Raw genomic sequence first — 18,213 nt, 5'->3', positions numbered from 1 at the left:
GGGCCAAGAACAATAACTTCAGTTTTGTCTGAATTTAACACCAGGAAATTTGTGCTCATCCAAGTTTTTATGTCTTTAAGGCAGTTATGGAGTTTAGTTAATTGATTACTTTCTTCTGGCTTCATCGATAAATACAACTGAGTATCATCCGCATAACAATGGAAATTTATAGAGTGATTTCTAATGATGTTACCTAAAGGAAGCATATATAGAGTAAATAGGATTGGTCCGAGCACAGAACCTTGCAGAACTCCAAAACAAACTTTGGTACGTAAGGATGATTCATTATGAACGTCAACAAACTGAAAACGATCAGATAAATAAGATTTTAACCAGCTTAGTGCAGAACCTTTCAGGCCAATTAAGTGCTCCAGTCTCTGCAGTAGAATTTGATGGTCAATTGTGTCAAACGCCGCACTAAGATCTAATAAAACAAGTACAGAGACAAGTCCTTTGTCTGAAGCAATCAGAAGGTCATTTGTAATTTGTAATTTTAACTAGACTAATTGAAGTCAGTATATAGCAGCTGCAATCGTTTTCACCATTCTTGTTTAAATCTGTCTCCTGTAAATCCACCATCTTATTGAAAGAGCAACAGAGAGTGCAACTTAAATGAGAAACATTTAAAAAAGGAAGCATTTTTCCTGGATAAATGGGCCAGCATCGCTAGAGCTAAAGGTGTACTGTACACCAGGGGTGTCAAACTCATTTTAGTTCATTAGCCACCATCCATCCGTCCTTTTTCAACTGCTTATCCAAAGCCAAGTCGCAGGGGCAGCACGCCGAGCAAAGCACCCCAGACGTCTCTCTCCCCAGCAACGCTTTCCAGCTCCTCTTGGGGGACCCTGAAGTGTTCCCAGGCCAGATGAGATACATAGGCCCAATTCCAATCCGGCCCCTAAAGACTCAAGTCCTGAACCCTCACTGACTTAACTGACGTCAGCTGTAAGTGATTGAGTGTGAGAGTCTGAAAGGGCTCCGTATGCTACAAATAGGAATGGGACAGCACTTACCCCCCTCTCTACAAAATGTTGTTGACACTGGCGGCTCTGGGTGTGATCATTTATCGGTTATTGTCAGCATATATTCCACACACAAAGAATATATATCTATATGTATCTATAGATATCTCTCTCTCTCTCTCTCTCTATATATATATATATATATATATATATATATATCTATAGATATAGCTATAGGCTATTCTTTGTGTGTGGAATATAACCACTGGTATTCCTCTGACTCTTGTGTGTTTATGTACCATCTTAAATCCTTGTTAATGTAATGTTTCATTGTTTATCTATCAGTTTTTTTCGCTCTCCTTCCATAATATTACCGTTTGCATACAGTACAGGCCAAAAGTTTGGACACACCTTCTCATTCAATGCGTTTTCTTTATTTTCATGACTATTTAAATTGTAGATTCTCACTGAAGGCATCAAAACTATGAATGAACACATGTGGAGTTATGTACTTAACAAAAAAAGGTGAAATAACTGAAAACATGTTTTATATTCTAGTTTCTTCAAAATAGCCACCCTTTGCTCTGATTACTGCTTTGCACACTCTTGGCATTCTCTCCATGAGCTTCAAGAGGTAGTCACCTGAAATGGTTTTCCAACAGTCTTGAAGGAGTTCCCAGAGGTGTTTAGCACTTGTTGGCCCCTTTGCCTTCACTCTGCGGTCCAGCTCACCCCAAATCATCTCGATTGGGTTCAGGTCCGGTGACTGTGGAGGCCAGGTCATCTGCCGCAGCACTCCATCACTCTCCTTCTTGGTCAAATAGCCCTTACACAGCCTGGAGGTGTGTTTGGGGTCATTGTCCTGTTGAAAAATAAATGATCGTCCAACTAAACGCAAACCGGATGGGATGGCATGTCGCTGCAGGATGCTGTGGTAGCCATGCTGGTTCAGTGTGCCTTCAATTTTGAATAAATCCCCAACAGTGTCACCAGCAAAACACCCCCACACCATCACACCTCCTCCTCCATGCTTCACAGTGGGAACCAGGCATGTGGAATCCATCCGTTCACCTTTTCTGCGTCTCACAAAGACACGGCGCTTGGAACCAAAGATCTCAAATTTGGACTCATCAGACCAAAGCACAGATTTCCACTGGTCTAATGTCCATTCCTTGTGTTTCTTGGCCCAAACAAATCTCTTCTGCTTGTTGCCTCTCCTTAGCAGTGGTTTCCTAGCAGCTATTTGACCATGAAGGCCTGATTGGCGCAGTCTCCTCTTAACAGTTGTTCTAGAGATGGGTCTGCTGCTAGAACTCTGTGTGGCATTCATCTGGTCTCTGATCTGAGCTGCTGTTAACTTGCCATTTCTGAGGCTGGTGACTCGGATGAACTTATCCTCAGAATCAGAGGTGACTCTTGGTCTTCCTTTCCTGGGTCAGTCCTCATGTGTGCCAGTTTTGTTGTAGCGCTTGATGGTTTTTGCGACTCCACTTTGGGACACATTTAAAGTTTTTGCAATTTTCCGGACTGACTGACCTTCATTTCTTAAAGTAATGATGGCCACTCGTTTTTCTTTAGTTAGCTGATTGGTTCTTGCCATAATATGAATTTTAACAGTTGTCCAATAGGGCTGTCGGCTGTGTATTAACCTGACTTCTGCACAACACAACTGATGGTCCCAACCCCATTGATAAAGCAAGAAATTCCACTAATTAACCCTGATAAGGCACACCTGTGAAGTGGAAACCATTTCAGGTGACTACCTCTTGAAGCTCATGGAGAGAATGCCAAGAGTGTGCAAAGCAGTAATCAGAGCAAAGGGTGGCTATTTTGAAGAAACTAGAATATAAAACATGTTTTCAGTTATTTCACCTTTTTTTGTTAAGTACATAACTCCACAAGTGTTCATTCATAGTTTTGATGCCTTCAGTGAGAATCTACAATGTAAATAGTCATGAAAATAAAGAAAACGCATTGAATGAGAAGGTGTGTCCAAACTTTTGGCCTGTACTGTATCTGCCGACCATGTTTTCGTTTTTTTTTTTATAACACTTCCGGTGTTCCGAGGACAACCCCTGTATTTGACGTCACAACGCTATGAACTGTGGGTAATTTCCTTACCGTAAGTCCGCATTGATGCTGACCTACGGTAAGGGGGCATAAAGGGCTCACTCACTGACTCACTGACTCACTGACTTGACGATTTGACAATGGGGACAGCCCTCACACACTCACGCGCTTAACATGAATGCGCCTCTAAGTCAGTGAGTCTGTAAGGGATCGGATTGGAATTGGGCCATAATCCCTCAAGCGTGTTCTGGGTCTGCCCCGAGGCCTCCTACCAGTGGGATGTGTCTGGAACACCTCCAGCGGGAGGCACCCAGGAGGCATCCTGATTAGATGCCTGAACCACCTCATCTGACCCCTTTTGACACAAAGGAGCAGCAGCTCAACTCCGAGCTCCCTCTGGATGTCCGGGCTCCTCACCCTATTTCTAAGGCTGAGCCCAGCCACCCCATGGAGAATATTCATTTTGGCCACTTGTATCTGCAATCTCATTCTTTCGGTCATTACCCAGAGCTCATGACCACAGGTGAGGGTTAGGACGTAGATGAACCAGTAAATCAAAAGCTTTACCTTCAGGCTCAGCTCCCTCTTCACCACAACGGTCCAGCATAGCACCCTCATCACTGCTGACACCACGCCAAACCCCTGATCTATCTTATACTCCATTCTACCCTCATTTGTTAGCAAGACACTTGGGGCAGTAACTCACTCCCAACTATGGGTCCCATATAGCCTAATTTGCTCTCAAGTGGGCCAGACCTTTCAAACAAGTGAACAATAATCTATAAATAACAACACCTCCATTTTTCCCCCTCCCCTTGAGTGTTAAGGTGTACATTCTGAAAATGTTCATCCATTCACAAGAACAGATGATGAACAGCCTGAGACGTCTTAAGGAAAATAGGTGCAATTTCAACCAAATGTCAAAGTTCCTACACACTCAGTCCGCCCCCTACTCACTATCATTACATCTCCATTTTACCATACATTTTTGCCTCTCCTTTGTAGTAATGCTGGCATCACCACAACAAACTATTGAGGGAGCAGGTCAAGTTATCCCCTGCCTTACAAGTCAAAAGTTTTGGCAGTTCCTTAGCAATAGGGTTCCACCAATATTAATTAAAATATGACCACAATAAGTATTCATAGTTTTGTATTCTGGTCAGGGTGGGAAAGTCTCTGAAGCAGCATTTTAAGCCCCTTGCACACCTGCATGAGCTGTATGTGAGAATGCAAATGTACAAATCAGTCAGACCAGACATTAATTGGACTTTATCCTGCCAGCTCCTGGGTACAAAGTCTGTGTAACGTCTGACTGACGTGTGAATAGGGCAGGTAATTGCCTAGAGAATTCACAGCGGCGGTGGTGATGACGTTTTTATCATGCAGCTTGCTAAAACTGGAAGAAATTAAACATCCCCGGATGACGAGAAAAGGTTATGGCAATGAAAATGTCTAAGTGCAGAGACGATGACGAGACAATCACAATCGGGGACTTCTGTCAGTAAGGGCCAAAGCTGAAATCATCAGACAAATTCAAGGAATGGTGAGAGACTGCTGTTTAAATTACGAACTGGCTACATGACTGCCATGTTTTCTGCCTCATGTTCTAGTCTCCACCCCTTTGCCTAAACCAAACGGAGTATTTCCAGTAGGTGAGAACGCGACACGCACGGTCTTCTGTTGCGTGCTACAAGCGTGAAAGGCAAACTCCAGGCAATGTCCAGACCTGATACTCCAGACATTGCCTAGAATTCATATGAGAAAACAGCTCTACGTGAAGTAGGCTACTAACTTTTCATCATTCTCCTAAAACCTGGCAACAGTCAGCCTTCACGTGCGCTATCAGGTGTGCAATGTCATCCAGTGGGCCGGAATGGACCCTTTGGCGGGCCAGTTCAGGCTTGCGGCCCATACGTTTGACACACCTGCTCTAAATTGTGTGTTCATGTTTGAGTTTAGAGATTAAAAAGTTGGATTCAAGAGCTCAGAAAAACCACATGGTCCAAATAAATCCACCTGTTATCTTATAACAGAAAAAAGGTAGATATTCTTGAGAGCAAAAAATGACTTCAACACAAAAATGGCTGAAACACTGTAGAAGGGCAATAAGACTACAAGTGATAAAAACTGTGATAAAACAATGATGAAAAAACATAAATACATTTTTTATGTATATTGTTAGTTTTCATGGAGCCCAGCTGTTGAGGTCACGTGACACTCTGCTCCACCGTGGGTCACGTGACGTGTTTTGTTGACGGTTGTCGCTGCATTTTGCACGATGAATTCACGGGATGGTGCAATGTCATCGCCTCGCTAGCAGCCAGCAAACTGGAGAGGGGACAACAAACACCTGGACCCGGCTGCAGACGTCCTGGGCTCCGCGAATGTTAGCCGAGCCTCGGTAGTGTCGGTGACGGGAGAGTCCCCACAGTGATGGTTTAGTCCTCGGTTTAACACAAAAAGGAGGAATTGTATTCACCTCGACAGGAAGAGGGACCGCAGCTCGGTGAGTTCATGTCTCGAAACCTGCTTTTGTGAGGTAAATTTGACACCTGTATGTCCTAAATGTCCTTCGCTAAAGACAGCTGATGATTAATAGAGTGAAAATGTAATAATATCGGTGAGTCAGCATGGTTTATTTTGGAAATACCTAGCTCTATTCCTCAGCTCCATCATTAGCATTCATCAGAATCCTTAGGGATTGACGAGCAAGTCGATTGTCCAATCAGGAGCTCCAGAACGCAGCGTCGGACCAATCAGAGAAGAGTAAGGCGGGTCCAGGTTGATAAGGAAAAACGTTCACGTCTGTAATGGCTTTTTGTTTGCTACAACACAATAACAGAGAAACGGTTGCTTTTACTATATAGTATATGGTCTTATGAGCTTAATAACACGAATAATACACATAATTACACATAATGGAAGGGATGGAGCCACACTGAAATTCACAGTCCTCATATGACCTGTTTTACTGCATATAACTCCTATGCTGTGAAATGGGACTTCAGTGAGGCAAAAAAAGTGCTATAACACTCTCCATGAGGTTAACGTGGGTGCAAAAGCTACAACAATTCATATGTACTGATCACCCTCAATAACAGTGTCAATAACAGCAAAATATTCTATTGACATGGGACTTAATCAGCGGTTTTATTATCACTTATAAAGATAATCTCACAGTCCTGTTCCTGGTTAAAACACTGATCTCCATCGGCCTGTATAACTGGTTTCAGCATGTGGATGTCAACGACCTGCCTCTTTTTTGCCCATCTGCCTGTAGTTTTCCTTTTTCTGACTGACCTAATTTCCTGGGTGATGTCTCCCCTTTTCACTTTATAGCACCACTCGGACCTTTTCCTCAAGGCCGTAATCACCTCTAACATTGACGGAACCATTTTCAGCTTCCCTCTGGAGATATTTTTAGAAACTTAACAGCTAAAACGACCATTTTAAAGTGTTTGGAAATGGAAACTGTAAATTAGGGGTTCTCAAAGTTTGGATGATTGAGTGAGTTGAGTTGGGAGCAAGGATATGACTGAGGGCAAGGCAAGGCTGGTTTATTTACATAGCACATTTCAGTAACAAGGCAATTCAAAGTGCTCCACATAAAACATCAAAAGCATCAAGACAAAGTGCAGAAGTTATAAAATGATGTTTAAGAGCAATAAAACCTGAACAAAAGAGCTAGAGAACAGACAATAAAATGCCAAAAAACATTAAGACAGGTATAAAATACAATAATAAAAGTTACAGTGCAGTGTAAGAAATGAATAAATATTTTTATAAACCTAAAGCTGAAGCAGACATCCAGTTTTCTTTGAGTTTATTCCAGATATATGATGCATGAAAGCTAAGCGCTGCTACCTCATGTTTAGTCTTGACTCTTGGGACACAAAGCAGACCTGTCCCAGAAGACCTGAGAGGTCTGTGTGGTTCATGCCGTAGCAGAAGGTCAGACATGTATTTAGGCCCTGAACCTTGTAGTGCTTTATCATTAACAACCATAGTATTTTGAAATTGATTCTCTGACTGACAGGAAGTCAGTGCAAAGATCTGAGGACTGCAGTGATGTGATCTACGTTCCTGGTCTTAGTGAGCGCTCTCAATCAGCTGCAGCTGTCTGATTGATCTTTTTAGGAAAACCTGTAAAGACAGTGATACAATAGTCAAGTCTACAGGAGATCAATGCATGGACAAGTTTTTCCAAATCACACTGAGACATAAGCCCCTTTGTCCTTAATGTATTATTAAGGTGTTTGTAACCTGCTGACTTTGTAATTGTCTTGCTGTGGTGATTGAAATTCAGGTCCGAGTCTGTGACTTCCCTAAGATTTCTAGCTTGGTCTGTGGTTTTTAATATTGCCAACTGATGCTGAGCACTGACTTTTAATTGTTCCTCTTTGGCTCCTAAAACAGTTACCTCAGTTTTGTCTTCGTCCTTATGAAGAAAACTGGCACATTTAATCGTTGATTTGTTCGATGCACACAGTCAGAGCCTACATTGGACCATACGCCTCAGGTGAACCTGGCCTATTTTGTTACCACACAAGAAAAGTGCACACACTATGACTTTTTTATGACATTTTAATGACATACTAACATAGTAACAATAGACAATGGTATGGTGTATGTAACACTCATAGTACAAAGTAATAAAATAGCGAGACAGTATAGTATTTGACATCGATTTTACCTCCCCACAACAGTTAAGCAACAACTTTTGCTGTGGTACGTCAACACTGCTTCCACAAACCACACGCAGACCTGCAATACACTGGTATTAGAACTGGTAGTAATAATAATAATAGCAATATGTGACATTTATTTATGATTATGATTACATTTGCCAATGATTATTCCAAGTGGCGGTGCCTGTCATAGCATAGCAAATTTTTAAAATCTATTTTTTAATCAATATATTGGGGAGGTGTTCCCTCTCAATATATATTATAATTACCGCCTCGCTTTTATCCCTTTTGTTTTTTCTTTTTTCATAAGTGATTCACTTACATATTATTTTGTGTACCTTCTAAATATAACTAAAACATCATGCTTATTATCATACTGCCGATTGCTCAATTTCACTTCTCTTTTTTGTTTGTTTTCTGGTATTACTATTAAACAGAAACCGAGACCAGAAACCTTTGCAGTCATCACTGCTGGTTTCAAAAACAAAACTAAGCTTCAGAAAACCTTCATAAATTGTTCAGAGACTGACTCGTTCATTTAGCTCTAACCCTGAAGCTCAAATTGTCACTCTGTTTCTCTCCCCAGCCGCAGTAGAAGGCTGACTCGACTGTGTCCTGTGTTCACTCAAAATGGCTATTGCGAGACAATTTGGACTACTGGTGTGGAAAAACTATCTGCAGCAGGTGAGTTGGAGGGAGGTCAACGTACAATCAGCATTGTATGTGCCCTCTTAAGGTGCTGACATTGTTTGCAACTGTGAATTGTCACAGGTGTCTGTGTTTAAAGAGCAGATGTCTTTATGACAGTATTTGATAAGTTATAGTGTTACGGGATGTCATAAATACAGTAAACTGTCTCAACATTTCTAAATGCATGATGTTATTCACTTACTTGGAAACTGACTGACCCAGATGATATACAGTGTGCCTTTATGGTTGTTGTGTCACAGGCTCAAGCTAGGTCAACACATTAGTAGCTGTCACATGCTTCTCCGAGTCTTATATGTCAATCTTTAAGGGGAGTTCCAGTTTGTACATTTTGGTTATTTTGTTGCTTAATTTTTTAGATTGTGACATGGAGCATGAGACGTGATCATGAGACAAGATTTATTACAATCAGATTTTGTATTGTGTAACTATAGATTCAAGTGTGGGATATTTTACTGAAAAAAAGATCCAGGTAGTTTTAAAGTGGTGCAGACAACCATGGGAAACAAACCAAGGCACTCTGTCCTCAGGTGAAATAATCTCATATATTTATTCTTCAAGCATAGGCACCATAACAATGTTGTTCCACCACTTTCAGACTTCCTGGATCTTGTTTTTTGGTACTTTTACTTGTCTCCAAAAAGCACCTATCAGACCAGCCATCTGAGCCAAGCACTGCTTCCTTCTCCCATTGTTGTGTTGAGTTTTTTGAGTTCACCAAAAACATGTATGTATTCTATAGGCTACTGGAGATACACATGCACACATGTAATTATATTTTCTGCTTCACATTTCTACTGTTAACACGTTAGGCTGGTTGCAAACACCTGATCACAACCCAAAATCTCCAAGGAAGACTAGGTCGCAGTTCACTCGAGCACCATTTGAACCATTATGTAGTTCATGGAAAAATATGTCAGGTTCACGGTCAGTCTTCCGTTTACAGAAGATAGGAAGGAATTTTCATTCTGAACAGTGCCAGTGTATGCTCTGAACGGCAGCTCGCATAGTTTTGAACACTAATATCAGTCGATGGTTGCACAATGCTGCCAGCAACTATTCAGAAATGAGATTGGCTTTGTGTTGCACAGCGTGCGTGGTGTGAGATTGCTGCTCCATCACCGTTTTTTTCCACTCCCCGCTCCATTAGGACCAGGAGGGGAAAAAAATACAGTGCATCTTGGAGCTGCTCGTCTATCTTGGCTGCAGAAAGTATACACAGAGTGCATTTTAATCACTTAAGCTGTATTACCAAGTATAATGCATGCATTATGACGTTTTACCTACTTCAGCGAAATGTGGATGTTGCTACTGAGGCCTGCTTTAAAAAGAGTTAATGGCATTATTTCTGTGCCATCTTGTTTTTCGGTGGTGTCCTTATTCTCATGGACAACTGGCCACATTTAGGGAACTTGAGGTCGTGCTGACATGTTTCCAGCTCAGCTACAGCAGGTTTTGAAAGAAAGAGATCTTGAGTTCTTTGAATGTTTATCACCAGACTTTATCTCTGTTCTAAAGTGGCATGTAGCCTAACAAGAGCAAAATGAAAGTTAGTGTGAACTTTATCTTGAGTTAAGGAAAATAACCGTTGCATATGACTAACCCCTATAAGGGAGCCATAAAGGAATCTATACAACATATTTTTTAACTCCTCTGAGCCAACCTTTTCCATTTCCTCAATAAAAACCATCACGCCCTAGTTATTGATGAGGTTAATGATTTGCAAGTGATAGCGGATGTTTTTGCTAAATTAGACACTGTATGATAGTGCTTGAGAAAATTACCCCAGTGTTATTTTTACTGACTGGGGTAATTGTCCCAAACATCTCCACATGGACCTTGTCCCACTGGCATCAGAGGAACTGTGGATAAGGCTGCAGAGCACACACATACACATATATAAATAACTCATCTTACAAGTTACAGTGGTGTCAAGACGAGGGCTAGCCCAGACTAAGAATATTCCCAGTTAACCAATAGTCATCATTAAGGGCCATTAGTCGACTAGCCGCCCCATGTTTACAATATTAATTTAATTATTAAATTGTATATATTTTGGGTGGGGCAACACAATGGTTTGAGTTCAAGGTGTGAGACAGAACAGTATCAGTAACATTGTTAATACTGTGCTACATTACAGAGAAATACAAAACCGTACTAATGAACCTTCATTAATATAGGCCTATATTTCATCTACAAGTGCACGTCACAAACTGAGTGAGCCGCCTGTTAATGACGCTGTCGGCAAAGCAGTAATGATTGTGCTAAGTGGCTAATGGGCATGTAGCTACTTCCATGTTTCAGATGATACGTCGTGTTTGTAGTTGACCAATGAAGATGAGTTTACGTATCACCTTGGGTTCGTCCTTCACCTTCTCAAAATGATCCCACACTTTGGATTTCCTGCCCGACATGTTATTAACTAGCCTGTGGAATAACCACAGGTACCAGGCCTGGAAATTAGGGGCCGTACACATGCCACGTCTTTAACCATGTGGAAACGCGAGGTCAGGCGCTGCTACTCTTGTGCTTTTGTTGTGCCAGCTTTCAAGAATGCGGTGGCGGGTTGTATCTGAGGTTCCTAAGCAACCCTAGCAAGCATCGTATAGCCTATTTACCTGAAATCTTGAGTGCAGAGCTGATCTTCTTCCAGGCGCTGTTTATAAGTGTGTAGGCCTATCGTCAGTGGGAAAGATGTAAAGCTCTGGGTAGCCCTGCACTAACATGATCAACCTTTTCGTATTTATCATAGACTGATATTTTCAGAAGAAGGCAAAGATATCTGTCAGCAGTGATTGACTCCTGTCTGACTGCTGAGCATGGCCACTTTCTGTGTCTGTCCTTTCAAATTAAATTCCCACATGGTCCGGTCATATAGGTTTTGATTTATTTTGACAAGATGCAGCTACTAAAGGAGTTTCACTTTTTTCTTATTTCTGCGACTAAGTGACCAATGAAATCTTGCCAACTAATGACCTTTCTGGTTGACTATTATGGGGCAGCCTTGGTCATGACCAGAGCATGTGAGCGGAGCGGGGAGTGGGAGGATTTTGTGTTGAGCGAGGAGTGGCTATTTTTTTAAAAGGTGGAGCGGAGCCTTATCTCTCGCTCCAATTTCGGTCCGGTCGCTCATGCCCCATCCAGAATGCATCTTTGCACCTGCATACACCCACACTATTTTCTTTCAAAACTATGGAGTTTACTGTGTACTTCAGAAAAGAAACTGAGAAGAAAGGCAGCGGTACCTTGGAGAACGGTCCCTAACTGCAGGGAGAGGCGAGAGGGCTTTGGAGGTCGGCCGCTTAACCTGGTCTGTCTCCTCCACACTTTGACTATTTCCACCCTACCAGCGGTACCATGTAGAACGGTCCCTAACTGCGGGGAGAGGCGAGAGGGCCTCCCTGGAGAATCTACCAAGCTCATGTTTTATTGGTGCCGTAGCATTGTTCCGACCTCTCATTGTTCCGACCTCTCGTTAGTCAGACGTCCCGTTGTTCCGATATGTAATTATTACTGTAGCATATTTGTGTACCATAGAGGATCAGCAACGCAACAAAAGTAGGCTACTGGTCAAGATACAAGTGTCATAGAGAGGAGAGAGTGAAACACCATAACCTCCTGTTATTAACTCTGGGGTCGGGGTTGTGTGGGGAGCTCTCCACGGTGCTGAGCGGCTCCCGGCGGGCATATTTCTGCCTTGATGGTGGCGCGCCGCGACCGGCTCTGGGTCAGCTGGGAAAGGCTTGAGGCGAAGCAGGCTCACGACTTACGTATTTGCCACTTTCTTTTTCATTTTAACCCACACCATGATTTTTTCCTGACCCTAACCAAGTGTTTTTTGTGCCTAAACCTAACCAGACCTTAACCACAGGGCATCATGAACAATGGGTTTAATATGGTCGGAACAATGGGATATCGGACCAATGGGCTGTCGGAAAAATGGGCAGACCCCGTTTTATTTGTGAATAGAAGATTACAGGTTAGGGTAGTACGACGCAGTTGTTTTGAGCGGAGTGGTGAGCGAGTGGAGCGGGATAAAATTTATGATGGAGCGAAGAATGCGCAGAACCAAGCGGAGTGGACGAGCGGTGCAAAGTGACAGGTCTGCGAGCGAGGAGCGGAAATTTTCACCCACTCCGCTCCGCTCACATGCTCTGGTCATGACTAGGCTGGGGCGGTATCAAGTTATTATGGTATACCTGGGTATTAGAAATCCCGAAGGTAAAATTTTCGATACCGTCAAAAATACAGACGCTTGTCTTTCTCTTAAACTGATACAGAGATGCTGTACTGAGATAATGTAGTGCACAGCATGTGCCACCAGAGGTCAGTCTCCACTGTCGGAGCTGGCAACTGAACTGAGAAAACTGGCGACTTTGGGTGGTGGAGATAATGTTACAGTAGCTCAGTCCATAGGGACTTGGGTTGGGAACCGGAGGGTCGTCTGTTCAAGTCCCCGTCCGGACCAAAATATGGAGCGTGGACTGGTGGCTGGAGAGGTGCCAGTTCACCTCCTGGGCACTGCTGAGGTGCCCCTGAGCAAGGCACCGAACCCCCCAGCCGCTCGGAGCGCCTGTCATGGGCAGCCCACTCTGACATCTCTCCACTTAGTGCATGTATAGGTCCAGTTTGTGCATGTGTGTTTAGACCTGTGTGTAATTGACAGAGTGAAAAATTTAATTTCCCCTCAGGGATTAATAAAGTATATAAAATTAAAAAAAATTAAAAAGCTGGCCACCAACAGCAGAGAAAGACTGCTGGGAAAAACCGTGGTAGCACCAGCATTTTTTCACATCTGTCTTTGTTAGTTAAGGATTTATTCTGACCAAACCAGAGATGTTGATTATTGGATCAATGGAAAGACTAACCAAGATGTTGTCTGAATGAAGTGAGTTCGAAAGGACAGGAAAAACAAAATTATAAATCAAAGCATAAATCTAACATTACTGTTATTTAAATCAGGTAAAGTCTGATCAAAATGTTCCACACTGACCAAGCTGAGCTTTTAGTTGAAGGCTTCCAACACTGTTATGACTAAATGTATTCATGCATTGAAACACACTTAATACATGTGGACAAATGGGGAACGTGTCTATTCTAGGCTCTTATTTATCCCTCTAAGTGATCATCTTGATTGAGTGCTGAAAGGGAAAGGTCTGATATTGGCGCCCCTCTGAGATTGACTGTAATGTCCTGAAACTGTCCACGCTGCTTTGTTCTCCAATCACTCAGCAGTAGGAGGCTGTCACATCATGTCAACTGTCTGTGAAATTGTCTGTTTTCAATTCTGAATAGTGTGAAAAGAATAAATTGATGGCCAGACCCCATCTTGATTAACAATGATTTGGAGTTAGCATTTTCAAAGCATATTAATAATCTGGAAATGGGGTTGCGTTTGCTTTTAAAGGCTCTTTTTTCTCTTAGTTTTGTGTCTGAGGAGCTAAAAGGGAATTCATTGTACATTGCTCACCTGTGGCTGAAAATGGAGCCATTTATTACTTTCTTAACAAGGTACTGAGTCACTCAAAGTCATGAATATTCTGTTAAATATAGCGTTGTTAATCCATCTCAATATCTTTTTGGTCAGTGGCTGCGCGCCCACTTTTTGAACCCTAAACTCCTCTTCCACTCTTTTTCATCCTACCTCATACATCCCTATCAAAGTTGACAGGTTATCTCTGTTCTTGCTCTCCAGAAACGTCAAATCCTGGTAACTCTGGTGGAGATACTCCTGCCGCTGCTCTTCTCCGGCATCCTCATTGTGCTACGTCAGAAGGTGCCTTTTAAGGACTACCCAAATGCCACGGTCTATGAGAGCTATGCCGTTGATGCGCTACCCAAATGGTTCTTGACGCACCTGCAGCTGGCTTATGTGCCCGGCAACTCCAGTGTGGTGCGTCAGGTGGCAGAGGATGTGCGAGGCAGCCTGAGTCTCTCCGCAGGTGGGTAATGGTCAGGCAGGAAATCGGTGGTGGGTTTGGTATAACAGTGCTGGCTTGTTTAAAAAGCAGCTCCACATGCAAATCTGTGGAAAATAGGACATCTGATGCTTCAGATAATTCTAGCCTATTAGCTTAGCTGAGCATAAAGACTGGAAATGGGGGGAAATGGTTAGCTTGGCTTCCTCCAAAGGTGAGAAAGTCTGCCTAACACCAAATCTAAAGCTCAGTAACAAACACTTTATATCTTGTTTTGTTACACCAAAATGTAAAAATATATTACTGAAAGGAATCATCACTTTATACTCCTCAGACATTTGAGATACAATATAGGAATCAGGAGCTTTAAAAACCCGATTCTGTTGCAGCAAAGCCTCCTGTTTACCTTTCCAGTTTGAGCTGCTAGTGTAACCATTATAACCTGTGAAACAGATACCACAGCTTTGACGCCAATTGTAATTTGGGACAGAAGTAGGCATACTGGTTACTCTAGAAACCGCCCTCAGGAGAGTCAACAGGCCGCACCCTACTGTTGTGCCAGACTGTATCAGCTTGGAGTTTAGGTAAATAAAGGAAGTTCACACACTGAAGCATGTTAGTCTCCTCTCTCAGGAGACCTACACTTTTTTTTAACTCACACACTTACACCCACGCCTCTTCGTGACCAGCTCTTCAGATTAACATGCAGACAGTTTGACTGACAGGTGTGCAAACAGGCTGTTTACATATTTGTACACTGACAGACAATCAGCAACACAGAAAAATGCAACACTGTGAGGCTGAAGGCAGAAACAGCAGGTAGGCAGATCTGTGTAGGTTGCTGTGCACACAGCCGTGTGAGAACCCGGCTCAGCCGTTAATGAATAATTTAGCTGGGTTCCTCGTTCAGAGGGGTAGGTGCAGGGGAAGATCAAGGATGAATTTGAGAGTGTCATGCACATAGAAGACCACCAAGATGTGACCTCAATGTTCAGGCTAACAATGAAGGTATTAACAGTTAAAAAGCCTTGTGACATTTCCAATGCCACAGTTTTACAAACAGAATATTAACAACTTAGGATTGTTGAAGTGGGACCTCTAAAAAAGGAAGCACACTTGTGGTATTTTTGTTCTAAAGATATTAGGCATTGAAAAGGGTTATAAGTTTCACATGCTTGCATTTCGAAATCGTGAATTGTGAAATGTGATTGCCTTTATTGTGTAATGTGAAATTATTATTATTATTAGAAAGTAGGTTTGCCTTCTCGTGAAATCATCAGGAACAGATGTTAAGTTTTCTTGCACCGTCATTCAGCTGATGAACCAATACGTTACTGTTCGCTAACTAGCGTCATTTTAAGTTTTTATCCATTAATTTAACTATTCACTATTTTAACTGGTCATCTATAACACTGAGCTTAGTATTTATACTTTTACCATTAGTGTTAGCTAATTGTTTAGCTTTTACCGTTAGTTTAAGCGAATAATTTAACGTTTATGCAGTCCTTTTAGCTTATTATTTAAAGGTTTAACCAGTACTTTTAGTTAATTATTTAAAGGTTTAATCAGTACTTTTAGTTAATTATTTAAAGGTTTAACCAGTACTTTTAGCTTATTATTTAAAAGTTTAACCAGTACTTTTAGTTAATTATTTAAAGGTTTAACCAGTACTTTTATTTAATTATTTAAAGGTTTAATCAGTACTTTTAGTTAATTATTTAAAGGTTTAACCAGTACTTTTAGCTTATTATTTAAAAGTTTAACCAGTACTTTTAGCTAATTATTTAAAGGTTTAACCAGTACTTTTAGTTAATTATTTAAAAGTTTAACCAGTACTTTTAGTTAATTATTTAAAGGTTTAACCAGTACTTTTAGCTTATTATTTAAAAGTTTAACCAGTACTTTTAGTTAATTATTTAAAGGTTTAACCAGTACTTTTAGCTTATTATTTGAACGTAACAACCAGTACTTATAACTAATTGTTTAAACCTTTACCATTACTTATAACTAATTGTTTAAACCTTTACCATTACTTTTAGCTAATTATTTGAACCTTTACCATTACTTTTAGCTTATTATTTAAACATTTTAACCATGACTGTTAGCTTATTATTTTAGCCATTTATACAGTACTGTTAGCTAATTCATTTAACTGTTTAGCCATTATTTTTAGCTAACAAGTTGGACAGTTTATCTATTACCTGGCTAATTATTGAAATGTTTAATTGTTAATTTCAGCTATTTTCTCTCTAACTATTTAAACTCAGGCTGATAGGAGGTGTGTACTGTGCAGTCAGGCTAGCTAACGTTAGCTTACTGGTTATCATAACAGTAGACTTTATATATTTTATTCTATTTGGATGTTTGTTCTCTTAAAAACACAAATATGATTTATATTAAGATTAATTGAGGCACTCTGTACAAATGTTATACCCCCTTGGTAACTGCAGAATTAAACCCTGGTTAGGTTGGTTAGGAATTTAACTAACCATTTCAGCAGTGTTCAAGACAGACAACAGTGAAGAGCAGTGTGACGAATGCATGTCTGAACTGGTGTGTTTGGCAGCTGGTTGTCCTTGACCTATTTCCTTCAGTCTGCATACAAGTGTTTATTTTATGACACTGACCAAGATTTACTAATGTGTGATCAATGTGTAACATTGCCAGGTCCAGAATACCTTCATGTGTGCTTGAAAAGTGCTAGAAAAAATGTCATTGAGAAATCCAGTTACGGAAAAGACAGAAATGTAATGAAAAGTGAAAAGAAAACCAAATCTGTTTCATCCCCCCCCCCCTCCACACTTCTGTTTTAATTCAGCTTTGTTGGACTGCTTGGGTTTTGATTTGCTTTGTGTGTTTCAGTGTTGTGGGAATCTCTTCTTCTTTTTTTCTGTGACAAAGAAAGCATGTCGGCGTATTTTAGTGCACCTTTTTCCTCAGTAATTTGACCTTTGGTATTGGTATTATTAGCCATTGAATTCAGTATGCTGACAGTGCCTTAACCAACTTCCTGGCTGTCAGTGAGGGGTAGCGAGCACCAAGGTCGGGCAATGAGACAAGCATGAAAGCAGACATACGCGAGATGAATGCCCGACTACGAGTAATGCAATGATGTTTGTATCTGTGTGTGTGTGTGTGTGTGTTCGTCTCTTTTCCAGTGCGTGGCTTCGAGACAGAAGAGCACTTTGAGGACTACGTTAGAAATAACCCCAAGTCAGGAAAGCTGCTGGCTGCTGTGGTGTTTGAGCACCCCTTCACCCATGATGATGAACCCCTGCCGCTAAAGGTTAAAGGCAGCCCACACACTGCACTGACACACACACTGTAGCAGGTAGATGGTTGATTCCTGCACCTGAGGAGTGGTACATTTTTTTGATGTCTGGTAATCTCATCAGGGATACTGCAGTCTAGCTCTTCTTTTCTTTATTTTAACAGAAGTGTAAATACTTAGACAGATGCTAAATATGCAACATAATGACTTACTGTTCGTTTGACTGATCCCAGTGTAAGGAGGGAAGAATAACAGTATGTGTTACCAGTAATACCGGTCCAGGCACTTCATTCTGCTCCTTAAATGTTTGTTTATTCTGATTTTTTTGGTCAGCTGGTAGATTAAACATGGAAGGAGAGTCTTAGATGAACAAACTAGCTCATTTTTTGGTCAGATTCATTACAAAGCACCACAGTGCATGGCAACTATATGATATGACATGATTATAACAACCAGATTGACATCTGCTCTGATACAAAGCAGAATAAAAGTAGGGATGAAACTTATCCTCCTGTGTAGCAGTAAAAACCTGACAGAGGACTGATGAATTCACAGGTTTGATCAGCAAAATCACATGTAGGAAAAGCTTTATCTGG

The 18,213-nt window shown here is 41.3% G+C and overlaps 1 protein-coding gene across 1 annotated transcript in view; it reads left to right on the top strand.

The window, feature by feature from the left end:
• The first annotated feature begins 5,287 nt into the window (after window positions 1–5,287).
• The window catches only part of abca3b (ATP-binding cassette, sub-family A (ABC1), member 3b), a 41,149-nt gene continuing 28,223 nt past the window's right edge, over window positions 5,288–18,213 (top strand). Inside the window, exons 1-4 of the mRNA XM_033644997.2 lie at window positions 5,288–5,538; window positions 8,307–8,404; window positions 14,124–14,370; window positions 17,505–17,632. Of these exons, the coding sequence (XP_033500888.1) occupies window positions 8,351–8,404; window positions 14,124–14,370; window positions 17,505–17,632 (429 nt within the window). The 5' untranslated portion in view covers window positions 5,288–5,538; window positions 8,307–8,350. The remainder of the gene's footprint in view (window positions 5,539–8,306; window positions 8,405–14,123; window positions 14,371–17,504; window positions 17,633–18,213) is intronic.

Source organism: Epinephelus lanceolatus, chromosome 18 (assembly GCF_041903045.1).
Source record: "Epinephelus lanceolatus isolate andai-2023 chromosome 18, ASM4190304v1, whole genome shotgun sequence".
NCBI lineage: Eukaryota > Metazoa > Chordata > Actinopteri > Perciformes > Serranidae > Epinephelus > Epinephelus lanceolatus.
The sequence above is the reverse complement of the archived record's forward strand: the minus strand, read 5'-3'. Positions and strand labels throughout refer to the sequence as shown.